The sequence below is a fragment of the Melopsittacus undulatus genome, chromosome 5, assembly GCF_012275295.1.
Source record: "Melopsittacus undulatus isolate bMelUnd1 chromosome 5, bMelUnd1.mat.Z, whole genome shotgun sequence".
Classification (NCBI taxonomy): Eukaryota; Metazoa; Chordata; class Aves; order Psittaciformes; family Psittaculidae; genus Melopsittacus; species Melopsittacus undulatus.
The window spans coordinates 76,119,741-76,143,980 of record NC_047531.1 but is presented as its reverse complement, the minus strand read 5'-3'; the positions used below and the strand labels follow the sequence as shown (position 1 = coordinate 76,143,980).

At 40.7% G+C, this 24,240-nt stretch overlaps 1 protein-coding gene across 1 annotated transcript in view; it reads left to right on the top strand.

Moving 5' to 3' along the window:
• The window catches only part of FAR2 (fatty acyl-CoA reductase 2), a 78,461-nt gene that overhangs the window by 44,718 nt on the left and 9,503 nt on the right, over positions 1 to 24,240 (top strand). The window contains exons 3-8 of the mRNA XM_005147974.3: positions 465 to 644; positions 6,811 to 6,988; positions 8,363 to 8,407; positions 12,996 to 13,114; positions 15,536 to 15,603; positions 22,108 to 22,279. Of these exons, the coding sequence (XP_005148031.1) occupies positions 465 to 644; positions 6,811 to 6,988; positions 8,363 to 8,407; positions 12,996 to 13,114; positions 15,536 to 15,603; positions 22,108 to 22,279 (762 nt within the window). The remainder of the gene's footprint in view (positions 1 to 464; positions 645 to 6,810; positions 6,989 to 8,362; positions 8,408 to 12,995; positions 13,115 to 15,535; positions 15,604 to 22,107; positions 22,280 to 24,240) is intronic.

Sequence of the window (24,240 nt, the reverse complement as noted above, 5' to 3'; positions counted from 1 at the left end):
TGTTATCTCTAATTGAGTTTCTTTCAGTAGGAACCCGTTTTCCTGGACTGAAGGACCTTTTGCTGCTTGCTGAAACCATATGTTTATCTGGTTTAGCAGTTTTCCCTTAAAGAGAAAGTTGACAGGGCCCCATAGGAACCATAACACCTCTGCAGTCAACTGTTTTGGAAATATTTGTTCCAGAAAGGGGTGGTAAATATGTCAGATTTAACAATGCTACAGGAATGTTACCTCTGATCATTCAAACTGAGTAAAAATATTTGAGAGACTTTCTGTGGCCAGAACAGTAAATCCAACTGGAAACTGGCTTAACCCTTGCATTGCATTGAAACTTTCTGCTCTGATATGATCACTTCTTTTCTCCTACTTCCATTTTCATTATTTGAGATTTGTATAATGCTCAGCTTCCATATATTCTTTCCAGTGTAACACAGTTTTTTGTTTCCTTCCCTGACTCTCTTTAGACATGCCCTGCAACTGAATGCATTGGGCACGCAGCGGCTTCTAAAGTTGGCCCAGCAGATGCAGAACCTCGAGGCCCTCATCCATATCTCCACTGCCTATGCAAACTGTGTCCGGAAATGCATAGATGAAATTATCTACCCACCTCCAGCTGAGCCCAAGAGGCTCTTCGATTTAATAGAGTAAGTAGGATTTGTTTACTGCATCACCTCTTCTGACACTGGTTTTGCTCCATTCTGCAGAAGACCTCTCAATTGTTCACATCACCCACACCGATGGGGTTTCTGTTCATAGTTGCTGTTACTGCTGTATGGCCTTTCTGCACACACCCATGCCAGCAAGAAATGCTGGAGCATGAGCCTGATGAGGAACAGCTGAGGGAACTGGGGTTGTTTAGTCTTGCAAAGAGAAGGTTCAGGGGGGACCTTATCACTCTCTCTAAAGCAGCCTGAAAGGAGGATTGAATGAGGTTGGGTGTCAGTCTCCCAGGTAACAAGGGACAGGACAAGAGGTAACAGCCTCAGGCTGTGCCAGGAGATGTTTAGATTGAACATTATGAACAATTTCTTCACCAAAAGGGCATTGGAACAGGCTGCTCAGGGCAGTGGTGGAATCACCATCCCTAGAAATGTTCACAAACTGTGTACACAAGGCACTCAGTGACATGAGTTAGTGGTGGCCTTAGCAGTCATGGGTGGACTTGTTGATCTTAAAGGTCTTTTCCAGCATAGTTAATTCTATGGTTCTATGAGGGTGAGACCAAAGAAAGAGAGAGCTGTTGTCCTATGTGCTTTTGGATGGTACTGTCCACAGAATGTCATCCAGTAAGTCTGTCTTTTCTCTATTTTATCTTGAAACTAGCTTTACTGAGTTGTTTTATTTTCTGAAAAGAGAAGAAATACAGACTCTGGTTTGGAGCTTTTGTATCTGGAGAACTGCTGAAATCATGCTTTATAAACATTTGGTTGAGCTTACGAATACGTTTCCAGATACAAAATGTTAGGAAATAGCATAAACTGCACTTATTAACCCTGCAATTCCAGCTACCTATGAATGTTTTCACACAATTCTGAAAAGAGAGTGTGATTTCATGGGAGTCTAGCATTGAGTGTATTAACACACAAGTGTAGCTGCTAACAAAGAATGGAGTTGTGTTGCTGCTTTCTGTAAAGCTACCTTACCTCTGTTGCTACCTCAGTAAGAACTGATATTTTTCATATACTGTATATTTATTCCTTTATCTCTTCAACTTCCCAGTGTGTTTCCATCTATTTCAACAATCCTGTGGTATTAAACTGGAGTTATATGGGAATAAGTCAGAAAAGGGCTGTTTCTTAGAAAGTTCAGTGTGGGAATCCAGGACTTTGAGGGAACAACAAAAAAGCTTGTTTAACTGAATTTACTGAAATGAAGAATAATTACAAAGAGTAACAAAATGTACTGGTAAAGGCCCCAGGAAACCTTCTCCATAAAGAATTTTCCCACAGCTGTAGTTTTAATTTATTTTCTAGTGTTATGTTACTTATGTGATATAAGCTGCTGACCCATGAACTATAACCCAAAGAGCTAGTATAAAATCTTTCTTCTCCTTCATTTACAGTAATAGGAGATGAGGTTAATACATGTCCAATAGGAGAAGCACTGGGATTTTATTTCAAGGAAGTGTTTGTCTAAAGAAATAATTTCACTAAGTGCTATTCCAGAAAATTGAGTAGAAATCAGTGTTCTCTATTTCAGCTTCTCCAGTAGCCTCTGTTCTTTGATATGTTTACTTCTAGCTAGTAGTCATCTATCATGTATTCTGCAAGTGGAGCATGATAAAAACATAAGAAATGCCCTAGTGCATGAAAGCAATGGACTGCCTGGGTCAGTATGTTGTTCTGAACAGTGGCACTGGGAGATGCTCGTTAGGGTGACTACAGCAACCTGGGTACTTTTGCAGCCCATTCCCCTTGTAGCCTCCCAGAAACCAGAACTGTTGTATGAATGAGGGGTGATATGGCCTGTTCTTTTCTGAGCTGTTTTTGAATCTACTAATTTGTTTAATCCATTTTTGAACTTTCTGGTACTCTGCCTCTGCAACCCCTGTGGCAGCAGGTTCCAGTTTATCAACCAAATGCTGTGTACAGACAAGCTTTCTTTACCTGTTTCACACTGTCATGCTTGTAGTTTCGTTGCATGTCCCATAGTCATAGCATTGCAGCAGCTGCAGCATTTGCCCTATTTACTGCCTCTGCAGTTCTGTAAATTTGTATTTCATTCAACCTGGACCTTCTTTTCTGCAGACTGCAGAGTTCAGCCTTTTTACTGCCTACTCATATGCCAACAGATCTATCTTCTTGATGATTTTAGTTGCCCTTCCTCCCTGCCTCTTTTTTAATCCCACTCATTCTCTGAGGTGCAGAGGCCAGACAGAACTGCATGAAGTGCTCAAGGTGTGGTAACTCGAAGTTTTATTTAAACAGTTTCAGAATGACACCATTGGGATGTCCAACATGTCACTGACTTTTTTTGTCTGTTGCTACTCATTGACTTTTGAGATTTCATAGAGCTGTCAGCTAGCTCTTACTGAGCTGCAGCTGCTAGTTCTGAGTTCTGCAACCTCTAAGACCCACTTAGATTACTTTTCCCTAAATGCATTACCTTATTTTTATTTATAATGAAGCTAATCTGCCATCTTTTTGATCACTGACTCAGTTTTACAATGTCCTTTGGAGTTCATCATTGTCAATAATACATTTCACTGCTCCCAAAAACTTCCCATTACTTGCAACTTTGGACATAAGACTCCAGCAAAGGTCTGAATGCTAATCAGTAATGTGTTGAAGTGCCTGGCTACCCCAGAGGTTACCCCTGGCTACCCCAGCTACTTCAGCTGCTTCATGTAAGACACTAAGAATTTATTTATTGTAGTTTTCATATGCGGCAAAGAGGATGATGTTTGAAAGAAAAGCTGAGTGACAGAGGATGGGCTGTCAGAGTGTGCTTTAATGTGTTTGTCTTGGTACTGAGCGCCTTTTTCTTAGCCACATAATTAGAAATTAAGGTTCTTGCTCTTTTACTGTAAATATTTTTTTTACTGTTTTTCATACTCCAGAAAGTACCTTCTGGTACTTTCAGTGACAGAGAAATCACAGCATGCCCTCAGCTAGGATGACATCTGTTTCTTTACAGTGTTGTCACAACAACACAGCAGTGAAACCACTACTTTCAAAGGCATTGAAATCAGGTGGGCCTTGTTCAAAATTGACCCTTGTCTCCAGGGTCATTGGTTTGGAAGATGTTCTGCAAATCAAAGGCAACATATAAAGAGATGCACATTGCTGCAGAGTGTGTGAAGGAGCAGGATGGGGAAAGCCACTGGGATGTTGAGTGCCCATTGTTGATGAGGCTTGGAGCAGCCTAGTCTAGTAGGTGTCCCTGCCCATGGCAGGGGATTAGAACTGGATGATCTTTAATGTCCCTTCCAGCCCAAATCAGTCTGTGATTATATGTTGGGATGACAGAACATAGGCAGAATGGGATAGAGAAAACTGAGAGACTGTGAAGGGCAGAGGATTACTTGGAAAGAGAGAGAGAGAGAGAAGACAAAGCAGGGTTGGAAGGAGATTGGAGTGATGCACCTTTGTAAGTGGATGTGGAAGTGGAATGAATCTCCTTGTAAATGGAAGAAGTAATATGTGGATATCTGAGTACAGAAGGTTTAAGAGAAAGATGAACAGGTATCAGAATGTTACCTTCAAAGGGGGGGGGGGAAATAAAGCAGACAAGAAAATATAATCTCCCTTCAAAAAGGGGGAAGAAATGCATGTCGTGCTTTGAATCAGCCAGCCGTGAAAGATTATTTTCACAAACAACTCTTTGTCTTAAAGTGCTCTTCTGCAAGTGTATTAGGGGGTATGATCACACAAATGGGTGCAATAACAGACTCATCTAGTCATACTTTTGGCCATGCACTTGATATATGCATATGTTTCTTTATTCAGTTTAGACAGTCCCAAATAGGACTCCCAGCTGTTTCTTTTTTCTGTTCTTATCCTCTTATTATATCCCTGCTTTCCTGTATTTTGATATTTAACCTGCAACTAAAGCCTTAGGCTTAATCTATGTAAACCAAAAGTCACACTTCTAAGTGCTGCCAGGCCAATAGAGGAAACATATAATCTGCCACATCAAGCAAGATTTGTCTTAATCTAAAGCTGAGGGAAATCAGCTTTGAAGGGTGTGCTGAGGTAAGGAACACAGCACACAGTGAAGAACTGGGCTTGTTATTGCAGAAAACGTAGATCCATCATTACTTACAAGAAAGAGAGCATCTGACTAATGCAAAGCGGTTAACACAGACAAATATATTTTCCTATGGCAGAGTAATTTGGCACATATACCTGGTGAAAGAAGAGGTCACTAATGGTTTCATTTGCATCTCTTGTTTCTATGGGGCAATTGCAGCGGTCTTCAAAGTAGGTCACAGAGAAAGAGGACCATTTCACCTCACTGAACTGTCAGCTCAGCGCTCCTGTGATGGTAGTGTTGGTAGATACCCTGGGTGATACCCTGAGACAGGCAGGAGCATGGTCCCCTTGATAGCCACTGAAAGTAATGTCTGGAAGGATGAGGACTAGGGGAAGTTGCTTTTCCTGCCTTTGCTTCATAAGTGTGCTAACATGTGAGCTATATCTATTGGTTAAGTAAAAATATACAAATAGAAGGGAAGAGAAGGGGAAGAAGGCCTGTATGCAGCTTAGTCTGAGTTCCCAAGTGAACCTAGTCTTCAGGCTCTGCAGAAATAGACATCTCCTTTTGTAGACTGGTGATTAATTACTCAACAGATTCAAACAACTGCAATTTAGCTGAGCCCCTGAGGAGGCTGGGTTCAATGGCTGCCTAAGCAGGCTTTGTAAATTAAGTCAATATTGTGTGCTGCTTATAGCCTCGCTGTAGTTCAACTTCATAGTCTATGCTTAAACATTTTTTCTGCCATGCATGTTCCTGAAGCATGGGACCAGGTTTGCAAAGGAAAGTATTTGTGCATTCACAAGGCCTTTTTTTAACTAAAAAAATCTATATTCTAAAACCTGGCAGTTTTTGAATGTGCTCCAAACATGAAAGATCACCAAATTCAACCCTCCCATGCAGCTTTTCTGCAGTTTCAGTGAATTGGTGTTTTCTTGTCTGTCAGTTTTCCTGTGGTATTTCTGTCTGTGTTTGATGAGAGCCATCCAAAAAGCGGTGTGCCACCTGAGCCATCAAGTGTTTGCACATTTAAGGTGAAATGATCAAGTAACTCTTCAGGTGTGCCAGTTTCAACCTCATTCTTCTCCCCTTGACCTCCACCTGCTCCTGAAATTCAGGATAAGGAGGGGTGAAGCGGGGATATGCAGGGAACAGTATCCTTGCAATGCCCCTGAGAAGAGCACAGCAGTTCAGTCTGAACTCCATTGACTTAATTACAAATTGGATTATAGGAGTTAATCTTTGTTTCTGTGGTCTAACACCAGTCTGCTGAAAGCCTGTTGGGGGTTGGCAGCAGAGTGCAAGGGCTCTGGAAGTACGGCCAGTTCCTGTCCTTTAGACCCAAATGCTGGCAGGACCAGTGATGTCTTGATGGTGTGCCAGGGAACAGCCTTTGAGCCTTAGGCCATCACTGCAGCACTGCAATGGTGAGGGCCACTTCTTAAAAGGTATATGCATAAATACTTCTGATGGATTAGATATCTGAATACCTTAAAAAATACTCACTGGGGTGTTTTTGTTTTAAAAAACAAAATATTTTTGTTTGGGTTTTTTTACTTAGCTAGCACTGGCAGTTTCCTAATTCCCTATGTCAACAAGCCTGTGGAAGATGGGTAGGAAGGAGCATTTAACACTGTTACTAGTGCTACTAGAATACTATCCGTCTAGGATGTTCTAGCTTTTGACACCTTCATAATGCTACTCAGCTCAGGAACTCAAGCTTACCAGGAATCTCATGAAATGTACTTGGGAGTATATAGGGACTGCGTTGGCTACAGTTGAGCGCTACCTGGTTAGAGTGCTTGGCTGGAAACCTCAATCCGACCACTGCTATATTTTTGTTCCAGATCGCAGTGAAGCATAAAGTACACAAGAGATTGCTTTACGATGTGATTGTATAAATGCCTGAAGTTGGGCGGGACAGCACAGCATGAAGCTCACTAGGGTTATTTTGTACTTTGAGGACCTTTCTCCCACAGAGCTGTTCTAAATCCAAATCAGTTGCTCTTTGCTTTGTCTTAAATAACTTTGACTGGCTTATCCTTTGTTTTAAGTGAGGATTCCTGTCTTTTCTCCCTGTACAGCAGATAATTATGATCTCCTTGTTTCCTGTAGGTGGCTGGATGAGTCTATCATTGAAGACATCACACCCAAGCTGCTTGGTGACTGGCCTAACACTTACACCTACACCAAAGCCTTGTCAGAATACCTGATTCAGCAAGAGAAAGGAAACCTGAACATTGCTATCATCAGGCCATCCATTGTGGGAGCTAGCTGGCATGAGCCTTTCCCAGTAAGCATTAATATGTACTAATTCTCTGCTGAGAGCTCTTTGGGAGGCTGGAACTATATGATCTTAAGGTCCTTTCACTCCTAACTATTCTATGATTCTGTGATACTGCTGCAACTGCAGCACTGTCAGGAATCTCTCCCTACTTGTACCTACTTGTCTACCTACTTGTCTGCTTGAAAAACAGGTACACCAGTTCATAGGAAAACATGTGGAAGAGGTAGAAGACCTGTGCTGGAGTAGAACAGCAAGTCTTCTTCAGCATCTTCAGGAAAAACTCTTGTCTCCAAGTGAAAAGAACATATTTAAGCAATAATGTGTTTAAACAATAATAATAACAAGGCTGGGATAATAATGGTGCAGAATGTTGGACTTGCAGCTGACAGTCTTACAGGCAGAGGACTGTGCCCAGACAGGCACACAGGGGAGTTTCTGTAGTAACTGGGGAAACACAAGATACGAGGATTGGTCATAGTCCTAATGCATTCTGCTTTGAGTCTTTCCATGGTCTAGACAGCCTGTTAATGAGATCCCGATGTGTTCATGACTTCTCATGGTCCTTGAAAGCATTTGATAGTCATGTGCAGATAATCATGTGCAGTATCTCTGTCTTATGTTGGTAGTCACTGAATTTGCTGGATTCACACTTGCATGGGCCTGTTGCAGATACAAGTGTCAGCCACACAGTTTTTAAATACAGCAGTACTTTTGGACTGAAATAATTCACTAAGCTAAATATACTGCTAAGAATAATGTGCCCTAACATTGCAGCCAAATTGCAAAGGCAACATAAAGTCACCTTTGGCTTTCATGCATCTTGAAGCCTGCCAAAGATGGCTCAGATACAGCCAAGGCTCTAAGCCATGCCTCCCATCTTGGAAAGACAAAGTGAACTCTGTTAGGTGTCGTAACCTGTTTCAGGTCAGACTGATCATCACTGCTTTTAACTCTAGCTCTCACAAGTGGCAGTTGCCTTAGATATTAGCTGGAGTAACTAAATCAGTCTTGGTGACATCTGCATGTTGTATGTCAGAGGGTATATAACACACTGACCATTTTCAGCAAGTGTGACAGCACCAAGACACTGTAGTGTTTAAAGCCAGAAGCGGTCTCTAAAAAACAAAATCAGATTTTGTTGTTGATTGGTGAATTGCATACAGAATGAGGTATCGTACAATGCATCCCCTATTTAAAATCAGTTAGGTACTTTGTACTGGTTAGCTTCCTGGCAGCTGTCCCAGATAGGCTGGCACCCATCGTAACTTGTGTCTTGTTGCTTCTTTGTCTACACCACAGCATTACAGCTTTTGACCATTTCAAAGCCACTGTAAGCAACATGTCATTGAAAGAAGTAGTAATCGTTGTTCTTTTTTGCAGGGTTGGATTGACAACTTCAACGGCACAAGTGGAATATTTATTGCGGTATGTCTGGTTACTATTTAAGCTCCCCTTAAAGTGGAGTTTGAGTGCCTAAAATAGCAACTGTAAAGTTACTCTACAGCCCCACTTAGAAACAGTGTGTGAAAAAGGATCATAGCAGTTTTCTGAATCTTGTAGAAAGATGTCACACACTTGCCATACATTTATATGCATGTAGGACCCAAAAGACTGCCTGTTTAAGCTGTGCTCAAAAAAAGACATTGAAAGAGTGTTCATGTTGCTGGTTCACTAACGTGAATTACAGCTTCTAAAAACTCTGAAAAAAGTAAAGTTTTGGACAAACTTGGGCAAATTTTCAAAGAAAAGGCAAAAGATGCATCCTTGAAAGTAGGGTAAATCACAAGTGTCAAAACTTGAGTCTTGTAACACAACTTAGTTTTCCAGGCCAGATTACCGTATCATCAGTACAAGGCAGCATTATTTATCCTTTCCTTTATTGTCGTATGTATTGCTTTTAAGTCCATTGCTATAGTTTGTGACCATTCCAGATAACAAAGATTCTGGGTCTCACTTGCCATTGCGTTATACAGCATTTGCCCATGTGCAGAGTACACCCAGATAATGTGTGTAACTACAAATTCACACACTGCCAGTCACATGGATAATTCACTATATCCTTGCATAACACTGGTATAAATAACTACTGTGCAAAATGGTGAGGAACAAATCCATCAGATAAATAATGAATAACTTGGTAAAATATTGCCTGTAATATGGAACCAATCATTACAATTTAACATATGAAAACAGAAAAGTTGTGTACCTCTTCTCTTGGCTTGTATTTGTTTCTGAACTAAAAATGTCGCCTTTGGCCTATTTGTCACTACATAATGCTGTATAGCTATGGGCAGATATTTTTGTTCATGTATGATCTGTCCAACTTGATTATTTTGTAAAAAATTTATTGTAATCAGCCTGCTGCAGTGTGTATAAAAGGATTAACAGTCCAGAATGATAGGAGAGCAGAATAAAATCCAAATATCATCTTGTTAGAAAAGCTCGTTTATACCTGAAGTAGAGCATAAATAGAAACTGTTACAGTTACTACTGGCATCCACAGGGCCGGTGAAATTAGTAGGTATATCCCAGCTAATGCTTTTATCTGAAACCCCTCATTTTGGAGACATGGAAAAGCCCCAAAACCACATAATTTGCATTCACAAAGTGTTATTAGCTTCTATTTGTGTCACAGTTTCTTTAAAATAATTATCCATCAGCCTTTTACTCATTGCTGACTGCTCATAAAGCTGGTACTGACACTCTGCTCTGCTCACAGCATCTTGTACTGTTTTCAGTGTTTCATTCATGATGTTCTCATCACGATAAAGTTCTGCAGTTACTTCATTTTGCAGATCCACTCCTTGCATTTTTATGTGATAGGTTCTAACTTTTGTAGTAGTATCTGTGAGTTTTGATGTTTTTATGATTACTTTTGAGCATTAGTCTGTAACAAAAATTCATCCAGAATTGGTTTGCAAGATGGATGTCATACAAAAAAGTTAAATTGCATTGCTCTTTGTTCCCCACAAGTGAATGACCTAAGTAACAAACTACAGCAGCTAGCTGTCATAGATGTTATATGGCAGTATGTTACAAAACACAGGCCAAACTTGTGTGCTTTCAGCCATATAAAAACATGCCAATCAAATACTTTGTCATTTAAAAAACATTTCCCCCCTCTTATTTTCTTCTAATCTGCCAACAAGTAAAAAAAACAACTAATGGTTAAGTATTTGGAAATTTTGTCCTTATGTCAGGTTTTTAATAATGTCTGCATTAAGTACTTACACTAGAGCTTGCATATATTTTATATGCTTATCTTTTGCCACACATGCCAGTAACTAGTATTTTCTGTTCTTCAAAGCAAAACCTTTCTAGGCCTACTGAATGCGACAGTAGAATTAATGGTTGCTTCACTCAGGCCAAGTTTCACACACATATGCCAGCTTGTACCTTTATCTCCAAATTAACTCTGTGGAAAGTAAAGGGTTTGAGATTCTAGGGTCTGTGTAGTAAATAACATCCCTTTTATATAAAAGCTTTGACTTGCACTGAAACAGTTTTGAAACAGAAATGGCATTTTTTGGTTCAGGATTGAAACTCTTGAGGTTCGTCAGTATAGGAAACAAAGATACAATGAAATTCATGTCATCTGCACTAAGCTCTCCAGTGATGAAATGTGATGATTTGCAATATAAATATATCAAGACTTAACCAAGAAAAAAACAAAGAGCAATGACAACACGTGCAGGGTGCACACACCAGGTTGTTGTTTGTGCCCAGCAGCTCTTTGGCCTTATGAGCAGCAGTGTTGGCTAGCATCAGTCAGAGGCAAAGACTCTGTGATGTGGAGAAGCATGTGGGGAATGCTGACAAGACAGTATTTGTCTTGTACCATCTCCAGTTGCTACTGGACTTAGGTGGACTGGTACAAGTTATCTGAAAGTGAAAACTTGTTATTATTAGGGAGCCCAAGACACTTCTGCTCTTCTGGAGAAAGGGGGTGAGGAAATAAATGCATGGTTTGAATAAATGTGCTTGGATATGGTGAATTGGTAATTCCTGTTTGGTAGTTCGAAAATTAACCCTTCAACATCTGAGTTATGATTACCTGAGTTATGATTACCTGAGTTATGAATACCATCTGAGCTTGATTACCTGCAAGTTGTGTGATTACAACCAGCTGTCTTGGCTTCAAACTGTATTTATTACTCAAGTAGTTTTGTTTGCCTTAATTAAGGGTGAAGAAAGCAAAAGGAAAATGTTTTGGTGGTCGGTTTGTTTGGTTTTTAAGGTGTCTCCTCCATACCAAAATAATTTTAACTTCTAGCCCAAGCTCATCCTGTATGGAGGACAACCCCCAGACTCAGATTTGGTTCAGATGGTCTTTGGGATCATCTAGGAAGAATCCGAACTCCAGACCTTGTGAAAACTTTTTTCCTCAACCACCACTACAATATTTGAGTTTGATCATTTCATTCCATAAATAGATATATTTCTTTAAAATATCCATGAAATATGGGAGTTCAAGTTGTTCTAGGTAATGTGATTATGTTTCTTTTGCCTACAGTTGCTTCAACTGCCGTGAGGAGAAGCTTTGTTGGTTGAAGACCAAAATGAAATTAATTACATTTCCACTGGACTGTAATTGAGGCATTTTGTCTCACTGTTCCGTATTACATGTAAAGACCTTCTTCCCTGCAAGGCAGTGGATCTGTAAGGCAAAACCATGATTTAAGTTATGTTCTAGACAGTGACTTGCCCTAAAGCACTTCAGCTGGGAGACTGTCCAGAAACATCAGGCTCAGACTGGGGAATGATTTTGGAGGCGTCAGCTGCAGGAGCTTCTACTTCACTAAGGAGAAAACAGTCAGCAGCTATAAAGAGAAATCAAGACATGCCTGATAAAGAAGCACCAAACCATTTCCAATGTATAAAGTAACTTAAAACACTCAAACCTGAAGTCTTTAGTAAATACACAATATATGAAATCTCTAATTCATTCATGTGTATATGACCATCACATGCTGCTTTAATGCAGGCATGTCTGCAGCACATTCATCAAACTTTCTGTTTTTGAAGACCTCAAAGAGGTCTTCATCGTACTTATAAAAATGTGATAGTTGATCACACAGTACTCTTTAGCAGGCATGCGTTCACAGCAGTGGAAAATTCATGGCTAAGCTTGATGGCTTCCTTCAGTTCTTTTTGCTTTTTTTCCCTTGAAAAATAGTAGTTAGAACAGTAGTAAGTAGTAAGAAAAACAAAAAAGGGGATGCTCCAGGTTTCCCAGGTTAAGATTTCAATTTCTAAGCATATGTGTGGTTCAGCTGAGGTTCAGCTTAGGGCACAAGAAGTTAACTGCATGCCATGGGTTTGAGGAGGATGGAGTCATACAGGAAAACTTACATGACTGCCTATTTCTGAGTTTGTCTACAATCCCTCTGCCAGCTGCACCAAGGATGAGATGAGATAAGGAAACTCCTTTATAAACATTCAGGTTAACTATATACATACTGGAGAGACTGATTCCGTCACAAATGTACTTCCAACCAAAGCAAAATGTTGGTTGTCAGTACTTTGTATTTTCACTGGTTCATTTCCTGAGTTTCATTGGATGGCAAGCTCTTCAAGGCAGGGGCCATGTCCCGACTGTATCTTTGTGCTTAACAGACACAGCTTTTGACAAGAGGAAGATGGGAATACATCCAAAGGAAAGGGAGTAAACTTTTCAAAGAGTCTATTGGTGTCATTTCCAAAGTGGCTATTGTCTTTGAGGGCACTCGGACCTCTGTCATCCTGTATCATTTACGAAATTGTATTTCTTTCATACTGAGTTAAATAAGAGGCACAGCTTCTCTTGTTATATGCAGCACAGTCGTCACCATGTTTCAGACTTCCTCTGGAAATACAGGATAGTGGGATCCATATTTGTTTCCACAGAAACCAAATACTCTTCTGCAGCAGGTACCAGGCTTGAAAAGTGCTAACATGACAGTGTTTCCTTAGTCCAAGCTGATTAAATTTTACCATGGTCTTATGTTAGTGACTGTTTTCCTTTGTTCCACAGGCAGGCAAAGGGATTCTCCGGACTGTCATTGCCAACAATGAAGCAGTGGCAGATATGATCCCAGTAGACGTCGCCATCAACCTCACCCTTGCAGCCGGGTGGTACACTGCTGTGCACAGGTAGGAAGGCACTCCTGTTGTGCCAGACTTGGGCATATATTACCTGTACTGGGACTCTAAAGAGAGCCAGATGCTAATTGAAGACCTGTGTGAGAGTCTGTTAGATTAATTTTCTGGTTCACATTTTCTCCCCCAGAGTTTCCTTGATGAAACTGCACTGCATTTTCCTTGGAAAACACAATATAAATATGAGTTCATGTGATATGGGACATGGTCCAAAAAACCTCCATTCTTGTCATTGTTTAGAAGGGTATGTGTAAGTGACATTAAGGATTTAAGCTCTTTTCCTGTGAACCTGTGACTCTGACCTTAAATCATTAGGTAGGAAGTGCTGCAGAGTAAACCACATGAATAACTCTGGATGTTTATGCAATTCTGGGAAATCAATACCAGACAAATAAAAGGCATAAGTATTTTACTCTGAAAGGCAAAGTAAGCCCTCTGAGCTGAGGAAGAGCCACATACAGTAACCTAAATACAGGGATCTCTAAAAGGCAGTTCACCAGCTCTCCAGATTTATTTATCTCATTGTTTTGTGCCCTTCCTTTAGCAACAGCCAAAGCAACATGGACTGGGAAAAATAAATACAGCTTCTCACACATACACCTCTGACAACCTTCAGATGAAGAGGGCTACAGCTTGTTTATAAACCTGGAAAAGGAGGTGAACACATGCTCATGAGCAGTATCAGCACACAAGTAGAATTCCTGGCTCTGACCGTGGTAGAAGAAATGCCATCTTTTCTGACTTCTCATTGGCAAAAGATGCATGGTTTTAATCTGGTTCCCATACAAATAATTATAGGCTAAAGGAGCAATTGCAGAACTTAATTTAAGGCTTTGTCTAGCTAGGCACAACCCCAAGGTTAGCAATCTGTATACAGAAATCAAGAGCCTGAGCCTTCTGTAAATTTGATTTCTCAGACTGCTTTGGGTTTAGGTGCTGTCTTGAAAAATAGCTTGTATGGTTTAATTTTTAATTTTTTTTGCAATTATCTAATCAGAAAGTGAGTATCCTTAAGGGCATGTGACATTACCAGCAGAAATTAGATTCTAAAACTTAGCAGAGAATTGCAGTGTTCAGTACTTAGTGCAGAAGTCTACAAAGCTCTGCACTCTACCAAGGTCACTGACTGAGCTGGAGGATGGAGAAGGGAATAAAATCAAGGAGATATTGAAGCCTCTTCAAGGTGCTTAATGGCCCTGACCCACTGGAGTAAATGGAAGTCTGTGCTTTCACTTCAGTGCACTTTCCATCAGGCTATGTGTGTAGTACTAGGTGAGTTTTCTACATGGGCACGTATTACTGATTTAATCCTTAGTGAGTTGCCATATTGTTTCAATGATGCATTTTCCCAGATAAGCACTATTGAGCATTTTTATGTTTAACACTCTATCAGACTTCTATTCAGTCATTCAAAGTTATAGGAGATCATAGATTCAGAGCCTAACACATGTCTATCAGTACTAACCATCCCTAGAAGCCTGCTGGGGTTTATAATAATGCTAATACACAGTTAATGCCATGATATCAAAGCATTGCTAAAAAAAGCACCACTAAAACTGCATTATCCAAATGCAGTTTTCAAATACTGCTGTGTGAGATTTCCTATCCCAGGTTTAGGGGTTCTCTCTCCTGGTCTCTTCAGTCACAGGAGTTTTTGAAAGAGAGCTCATCATGGGCAGCCTCATCCTGTGGAGAAAGGCTCTGAGCACCACAGGCACCCTAGACGCACTGAGATGCTGTATCTTCCAGCCAAACTGCTATCCCCTGTTCAAGGCTAAATCTCACTTCTTTTAGCATTTTGGCTTCAGCTGCTAATGCAGAGTAAGAAAAATGCTGTGTTGATCACTTGCACCCTTGGCAAGGCAGGTTTTGGTTGAAAAAGCTGTTCATGTCTTGTTATTAAAGGAAGACATGAAACCAGTGTAATCAATATTTAGTTCCATGTTCAAATAACAACCAGACTTTATTTTATATTAAAATGAGAATTTTGATTAAATTGATTGATTTGTGATCACCACCATAACAAATGGAGTTTAAAAAGGAGCAAAAATCAGTGCGTTCCTGAGGTTGACTTGGGCCAATTATTTACAATATACTTAGAGAAACTATTGGGGGAAAAATGTAATCAGAAATCTGGCAGTATGCACACTTTGCTTTTATTGGTTTTCTAACTTTTCATGAGTTATATATAGATTATTTTTATTAAAACCCAACTGTCTTTACTAACTTCATCTGTTTTCCAGAATCTGACTGGATCTTATCAAAACTTTGTATTTTATACTGCATTTTTATATTTATGAAAAGTATATTTTTATGAGCTGATGTTACTGTTTCTTGGGCTGTTAGATTTCATGTTCTGTTACTTAAAGCTTTGGGTGCTTTTCTAATACAGCTTAAAATAATACTCTTTTCCAGACCAAAAAACATGTTGGTGTACAACTGCACAACAGGTGGAATCAACCCTTTCTTCTGGGGAGAAATGGGTAAGATCTAATTTAAACCTAGAAAATGTCAAATGTCAATAGCATTTCTTTGCCAGGCTTTGAAAAGGTGGTTTCCTATATTTAAGTGCCATTTAAGCTGCATGTGGGAGGCCCAGCTGCAGACAGTAAGGGTCCGGTGAGCAAAAGCAGCTGGTACTGGGCATTCAGCTCAGGAAAGCATCTATTAAGTTTTCATTGTGGGTGTAATAACAAAACAAACCAGCAAAGTACGTGCTTTGCTGCACAGAGGTATGAAAGTGTTGGAAAAAAGAACTAGAGTACCAGCCCCTTAATTCTATGAGAAGATGCTCTCTGTAGCCATAGCAGGACATCTTCCTTGTCTGATTGCTATTTTTGGGGTTCTTTCTGTGCTTTGAAATCACTTGGAGAACCTTGATAGTAAGTGAAAAATGGTATATTATGGAAGTAAAGTAGCCATTCTTCCTCTTTCTGTGCAGAAAATTCTAAACAGAAATAACTGGTGTAGACTTGAGAAGGCAGATCTTGAAATAACTGATGTGCTTCAAGAACTGATTGAGATTTGATCATGAATCTTTCAGTAGAAGGATTCATATTCTTTTCATGGTTGACTTTTCTTTGGGTGGATATGCTTTCAAGGCGGGGATAAAGGAAAAGGGAGACAAATCCCAATACCCTTACAGTGGAAAACTTGCTGAAGCCAAGCAGCAGAATTTGCTCAGCTGTAAAATGCTACATATAGTCAGTGTGTTGGATAGACTCATAGGGCCTGAGATTCATTCCATTATACATTCATTCGTATCTTTGGGCTTTAAATACGGGAAGCTGGCAGGTCACTGCTTTGTGTTTCACTTCTCAGCTTTTGCTTTTCATTTGTCTTTGTACTTTTTAAGTGGCAAACAGTAAGTCAGCAGAGAATCAGAACATAGAATAATGACTGGCTTGGGTTGGAAAGGACCTTAAGACCGTCTAATTCCAACCCCCTTGCAATGGGCAGGGATGACTCACAGGGTCGCCCAAGGCTCTGTCCTGCCTGGCACTGAACACTGCCAGGCATGGAGCATTTACCACTTCTTTGGGCAACCTGTTCCAGTGCCTCACCACCCTCATAGTAAAGAACTTCTTCCTTATATCTAACCTGAACTTCCCCTGTTTAATTTTGAACCCATTACCTTTTGTCCTACTGATGAAGAGTCCTTCTGCACCATCCTTGTAGGCCCCCTTCAGATACTGGAAGGCTGCCATGAGGTCTCCATGCAGCTTCTCTTCTCCAGGCTGAGCAGCCCAAATTTCCTCAGCCTGTATAATTGCATTTCAGAACAAGGCTTCTGTGAAAAGTCCTGCTAATGTCCTAACTGTGATACTTGATCAAGTGATCTAGCAGGGATGAGGTTTCAGCAATCGGCTGAGTGGTGAGTACATCCCACCAAGTTTCTGGCAGTCTTTTCAATGAGATACAGCACTGTGATTAGTCACAGATCTTCTGTGGCTTTTTCACAGGAGTACATGCAAAGCTCTTCACAGGCTGTGACTTCATGCAACAGCCACCACTGCACTACTACCTGAGGTTTGCCTTTCTTAACCCATTTTCTGTGGGTTTCATCATTTTACTGATGAAAACAGCAATGTATTAATGCATTATAATCGGTCCTATTCTTTTACTTTACTTATAACTGGATTTAGCAATGAAATCATCTGGGTGCAGCAGAAGTTTGCATAATCAGTTCAGCTGTGTGATGGGACTGAAGACAGAATTTTCTCCTTTAGTGGCACTGTGGAACTCCTTGTACCACATGTATCCACAGTTTTCCTGAGAGCAGCAGGCTGAAGAGAATTAGTATGGAGCATCAAAGAGCAAAATTTGGTCCTCAAAGATGTTGCATGGTTTAAGAAATGAGTTTGGGGAAGGTTTATTGCATTGGAATGTTACACCTGCAGACATCCTGTTTAAATTCTCAGTTGTCTCCTACCTATTTCTTTTTGTAAATGCTCATAATCCTAAAGTCCTTATATATATGACAGATTTTCACAACCCATTCATATTACCTTCTCTTTCTACTCAACTGTTATTTGGCTTCGAGGCAGCCAGTCCCATAGCTTGCACTCCAACAAGACTTTACGATTCATGATCTCTCTTATAAGAGCTACCACTAAGTAGTCCACCCCTTGCACAGAAGGACCAAATTTCACCTCCTTCCCAATGGGACAGCATCTGCTACTTGAGTTGCCACCTATCGTTTTTGAAAGCCTATCTCTTTCTGTGTTTAGTTCTGCCAGCCTTTCAGGTTGAAATAATTGAGGTCAGGTCTCTACTCCAGTGGTTTTTCAGCTTCTTCAGAAATTGCTTTCTCCCAAGCGTGAAGGAAACTGGCTGATCTGAATATACAGGAGACACAAGGCCAGCAGAGGGAAGGGGAGTCTGGGAAGGCCAGACTGGCACAGGGTCTGTAAGCGATCATTGAGGTGGAGGGTTGTGAGAGTGAGACTGGAAGCTGCTGAGAAACAAAGATGGGGAATGGAGTAATCTGGTGTGGACTGAGCGTTTTAGTGCCATTCAAACATGGGTTTTGCAGAGGGACAACCTGGGCTATGTGGTCAGGAAGACCTACACCAGGACCAGCTGTAGGAACGACAGGCAGACACAACAGAGTAGATTTCTTTTTAAGGGGGAGAGGAGGAAATAAGAGGAAGATCAGAGAAACTGAGGCTGGAGTGGGGTAAGGATGCCCTAGGTAGCAAAGAGAAGTGCTGAGATGAGAACATTTTGAGTACAAAGATGATGAGCTTGGAAGGGAGGGAGGAGAAAGAGATCTAGAAGATAATTATTTGAAAAATAAATGTCTACTTAAGAGTTCATGCTTAAACATCCGTTGTAAAACAATTTATTCTACAGATCTCCAGATACAGACAAACCTCTAGTGCTAAAAGTAGCCTTTAACTGACTTATGTCTTTTCCAAATAATGCTGTGCCTTGGGATCTTTTCTGGCTTTCTTGTTACTTTCCCTGCTATTACAAAAACAACTATTAGTCTGAAGAAGTGTATTCTGCTTTGCTGCAGTGGAAGTCTTGCTGGTATGACTTTGGGAAGTAGATTCTGCAATTTCTACTCTAAATCATAAGGCAGGCTTTAAAATGCTGTTCAGCATGGGAAAACATAATTCTAATTTATCCTTAACAGTCTACCTAGGCGAGAGTGATGTCTGATTTTCTCCCTGGTAAATCTGCCTTTTTTGGAGCTGTAGAATTAGCTCCTAGAAGTGGTATGATTCTAGTTTGGGATTTTCTGCCTACCTGACCAATCTGTCTGTCTGTCTGTTTGATATCCTTCTGATACAAACTATTGCAGCTTGTGAAGTTGAACACTATCCAGAAATGAAACAGAGCGATTGTGCTAAGTCAGTGCAAGCCAGGGTAAGGGAGGTTCGTAAAGAAAATACCTGTAGCATTAGCTGTTCCAAGTTACACAATGCAAGTTTCCCAACTACTTTCATTAAGTCTTGCAAGTTGGTCTCACTGCCTTCTTATGTGTATTTTAGAACAAAACCACTTTCATTCCTAACTTGCAGAATTTTTCTTGAGTTTTCAGCCGATATATCATCTGCTCTTGACATGGATGGTTCTCTCACCAAGTAGTATCACTGCATAATACTGCAAGTCCTTTACTACACCTGCATTTTCTGCTACAAGCCTCAAGTAGCCAAGATGATAAGGATGTTATTGATTTGTGTGAATTTGGTGTAAGGGCTGATGATCTGAAATGACAAGAGCTGCATTTTCTACTTACTGGTTAGCTCTTTCTTGCAGTCCTGGCAAAGGATGCCAGTAAGGCAAAGAGAAAAGGGAGTCAGTAATGTCTTTAACATGGTTGCAAAGGAAAACCTTCTCAACCAGTTTACAGCTGAAAAGTAGATCTTCAGTATATTAACATCAGGATTTGAATAAACAGAGCTATAACTATATGCTGCAGACAACATCAAAACAATCACAATTCCAAAATATCAGTGGTTTCCTATTAAACTAGTAGGGTTCCGTTATGGAATGAAGTGACCAAATGAAACTAAATTAACTTAAATATTGATAAGCAGATGAGGGTTTATAAATAAACTGAGATTTAAAGTGCCTCTTGGAGAAGTTTCCTTAAGGGAATGAGTAGCAGAGCGCATGGGATTGCTTTTCTGATCCGTGAGCTACTTGGATAGCCATAGATACACAGCCCTCTCAAACTGGGAGCAGATCTCTACATTTAAGCCAGCTATGACTTTGACTAAGTATAATTGTAGTAAATGGCAATGCTGCTAACCCAGAGGAAAGAAACTCCTTATACTCTACTTTGACAGACACAAACTCTTCCAAGAGCTGGGCCAAGACAGCGGCTTCCTTCCCAGAAGCCCGTCCCAAACTGCTTATTGCCAGGAATAAACACCTTTCCAAAACATCCAAAACTGCTCCAGCCAAGCCTCGCTGACAGGCTGTCCTGGGTTCAGCAGTGGCAGTCATTTTTTCTCTTTCTTGGTAGCTGTTGCAGCACAGTGTTTTGACCTTTGGCCTGGGAATGGTGCTGATAGCACCTATGTTTTTAGTTACTGCTCAAATGTTTACTCTGGCCAAGGACTTTCTGAGCCTCATGCTCTGCCAGGGAGGAGGGAAGGCCGGGAGGAAGCAGAGACAGGACACCTGACCCAAGCTAGCCAAAGAGGTATTCCATACCATAGCACGTCATACCCAGGATGTAACCAAGAGTTACCCGGAAGGGCTGGAGCTCTGGGGGGATGGAGGAGGTATCAGTCAGTGCTCGGTCAGGCAGGGTGGGGTGAGTTGTGGGTTGGTGGCTGGTGAGGTGTTGTATTCTCTTCACTTGTTATTGGCTTTATCATTATTATTATTATTGGTAGTAGCAGTAGTGATTTGTGATATACCTTAGTTATTAAACTGTTCTTATCTCAACCTGTGGGAGCTACATTCCTTGGATTCTCCTCCCCAGCTCTCCGGGAGTTGGGAGAGAAAGGGGGGGAGTGAGTGAACAAGGTGTGTGGCTTGGTTTAAACCACGACACAGGCATATTACCTGGAGAAGTTTAAATAGGAGTTTTTAGCTAATCCTTGCCATTTTGAGAGAACATGCTGTAAAGGATAAGATTTCCATGCCTCAGCCCACAAGATGACCACAATATAACCACACCATTGCAGTGTGGCTGCATGAATCAGGAGGAATGGCAGTCAGTGTTGCTATTCAGTTGCAAGATGAGTTTCAGGAGAACTGGTCTTCAGCCATTAAATTTGCAGCATAAGGGACACAAAAATTAATGACGAATTTGCACTAAAACTAAACTGTATTATTTTAAAAGTTTGTCTAAACTCAGCTAAAAAGTCTCCTCTAGTTGCTGTTACTTGAAACAAGCAAAAGTCACTAGTTGAAGTGCAGTAATGAGCCGACCACAGATGCATGAGACTACTGCCTGAATATTATGATTGGAATCTGCTTATCTGAGGATGATCTGGATGTTTCTTATGACTTGCAAATTTTCATCTGATTTTCTATTTGTAACATAAGCTTAGGGAGTAAACTAGAATATGAGCACAGATTGGTGTCGTAACTCGCAAATTCTTTTTTTTTTTTTAAGTAAAAAAAGCCCACATATTCTTCTTTGTTGAGCTCACTGGTGCTCAGGAATAGGAGCACCATCTGTTTATCAGTCCCTAGGATGATAGTCTTATCTTGAAATACTGCAGTCCTATTAAGCCTCTGCAATATGTAAATGCCCCACACAGGCATAGCTAGATGCCACTTTTGTGCCATTGCAAGAGCTCAGAATCAGACCCAACATATTTGTGCCTTAGCATAAAAAGGGAATGAAAGAGTACTACTCTATCATTAGTTTTTAAGTTAAAAATCCAAGACAATTTGCTGGTTTAGTGCATCCAGAGCCCATCTGAAAACAGGCTGAGGTATTTGGTGTTGGGGGGTCGCATGTGGTCTGAAAGGATATAGTGAAGTCTTAGGAGGAGCACTTTATGTTTGCAAGTCCACCACTAAACCATAGTCTCTGACTCAGACTAATCTTGACATCAGCCACTTAGAAAATTAGATTAAAAATTAGAAATGTCATTTTTGTTTTATGCTAGCAGATCAACTTTTGCCTTCAGTGATGTGAAGATACGTTAACACTTAACCAATTTGCTCTGCTGCAGGTGAAAGCAGAACTGCAGTTCTTTGTTTTGAAGCGTTTCAGGCTACAGCTGCCTGCTTTTCTTCCATTACATTTTGGTGTTTTGATAAGGAATTTTTTGTTTGCTGATGCTAAGTCTGGATTCAGATTGTGTTTCAAATAGGCAATAGGGATGGAGTCATCAATTTTAATGCCAGAAGGGACCATGAGATGACCTTGTCCAATCCCTGCTTACAAAGTTTGTGGAACTGTAGGGTAAAGATGTTAAGCTCTGTAACTTGGGCTTTACTCCAGCATGTGGGTATGGTTGTGCTCAAGTAAGTCCCTGATTTTAAGTTAAATGCCTATTCTTTTACAGAGCAATATGTAATGTCCACATTCAAAAGGAACCCGCTGGAGCAGGCCTTCCGAACACCCAATGCTCATCTGACATCCAACTACTTGATAAACCAGTACTGGATAACTGTCAGTCACAAGGCTCCAGCCATACTCTATGACCTGTACATGAGGCTCACAGGGAGAAAGCCCAGGTAAGAAACCACATGCCTTCAGGCTCCTGCATGCCAGCCACTGTTATGGAGAGCAGATCTCCAAGTTCTGAGAATGAACTGTCTCAGCCTGGAGTCCCTGGTCATCTTCACATCTGTGGTTATCACATGCTGATACCAAAAGGTAGGTACAGGAGTCATCTCTTTGAGCTTCAGAAAGCTCTCCTGAGAAGTTTAAGCGTTAGCTCATTTCACATAAATTGCTAGGTGTGTAGCAAAACTTCCCTGAATACCTTACTGTTATTGCTGCACATCCATCCATGACATGGGAAATAATGTGGTTAGTAGTCTCCTGGGGCAGTCTGTTGCACCTGAGACCCTGCTCAGTATGGGAGCAAATAAAGAAATCATTGCTGTCAACAGCTTTCTAGAAAACAGGATGCATTTCAAAGTGTAACTAATAAGGCTGTGAAGCGACAATTAATACTCCCATTTCTGTCATGGTGGAGAATGAGATTTTGTATAAGAAATCTTTCCCATAGCCTCTCTGAGGCTACAGAAAAGCATGTTTCTACTCAGTTGATGTTTTTCAGTAGACCACTTCTTCATCCAAATTAGTCAGTATTTTGAATGTGGTCACATTTGAGCTCAGTCAGTTAACATGAAACATGGTTTTCATACACACCTCTTCAGGTGCTTCAGTTCTCTTTTTGACCCTTACTTTTAGCCACCCAGAAATGTTGCTTTGGATAGATCTACAGTCACAGCTTATTCTGCCCACACTGAGAGGAGGCCATGTGGATAACCTATTTTCAAAACATAAGCAGGGATAAACAGTTGATTATCTTATCATTTCTTTCAGACAGATTCCATTACCCTTAAGCTCTTTAAATACACTAATGGTTTTTGGGGAGCCAGTTTGAGGGGCAACTTCAGATCTTTGCAGTCTAGTCATATACTCTGTTTCCCAGATTCTTAAAAGGTGTTAAAATATTCGCAAAGCTTTGTCTCATCATACTTGCCTACACAGGCATAATGAGGAAAATTAATCTGTGGTACTTTTAAAGTAGTTTAGATAAACTGCATTCAATCAATGTGCACATAATTATTCAGAATGAAGGTTCCCTTAATATGATGGTGTGCTTTGCTTCTAAAATGAAAAGCACTTTAATGCTGAGTAGGAGTGCCTAGGAGGTTTTAGTGCTCTTTCAATTCACTTTGGGTAAACTGAGCAGTTCTCTTCTGAACTGATGTACTCATTGTGTCGTCTTCTGTGCTTAGTGCTTATCATTGCGGCAGTCACATCTGCATGGCGAGAGCTCAGCCTGGCACCATTCTTACCCAGACTGCTGCCTTTTATTTGTCAACAGCAACTGTGTTACCCTCCGGGCAGCTCAAAACCTCTCATGAAAGCAGCTCTGTTTGCCACAGAAATCAGCCTTTTAATGCTTTCTCTTGCCCATATTCAATCTGAGAGAATGTGGTGGTCTCTCAAAATTGACTAAGCACTGTACATGACACAACTGCCAAAGGCCTTTTATACTCAGACCATTGGGACAACTGTAAAATAATCCTGTAAGGTGGGACAGCATTACTGTCACCCCCTTTTATATGAAAAATGAGTAACAGAAAAAAGGCAAAGACGCATGAGACTCGAGGCTACATTTACAAAGTCCCTGTTAAGCAGCTCTGCCTCCAAAGCAGCCTTCATCTTTACCAGGACACTCACACTCCAGGAAGACATTCAAACCCCACCCTACCCTCTCCCCCCAAAATAAAATCTAATGGACTTGCATGATTTTCGAAGTCACAAAAAATACTCCAAACTGCCACAATATTATACAGGGAGGGGAATGCCCTTTAATAAAAAGTTATTTTTTTGGGAGAGAGGTATCAAAGAAGCCCAAAGACATGAGAAGCATGCCACCAAACTGAGTAGTGTGGTTGATAATCTAGATGGAAGGGATGCTGTTCAGAAGGAGTGACCTTGACAGCATAGAAGG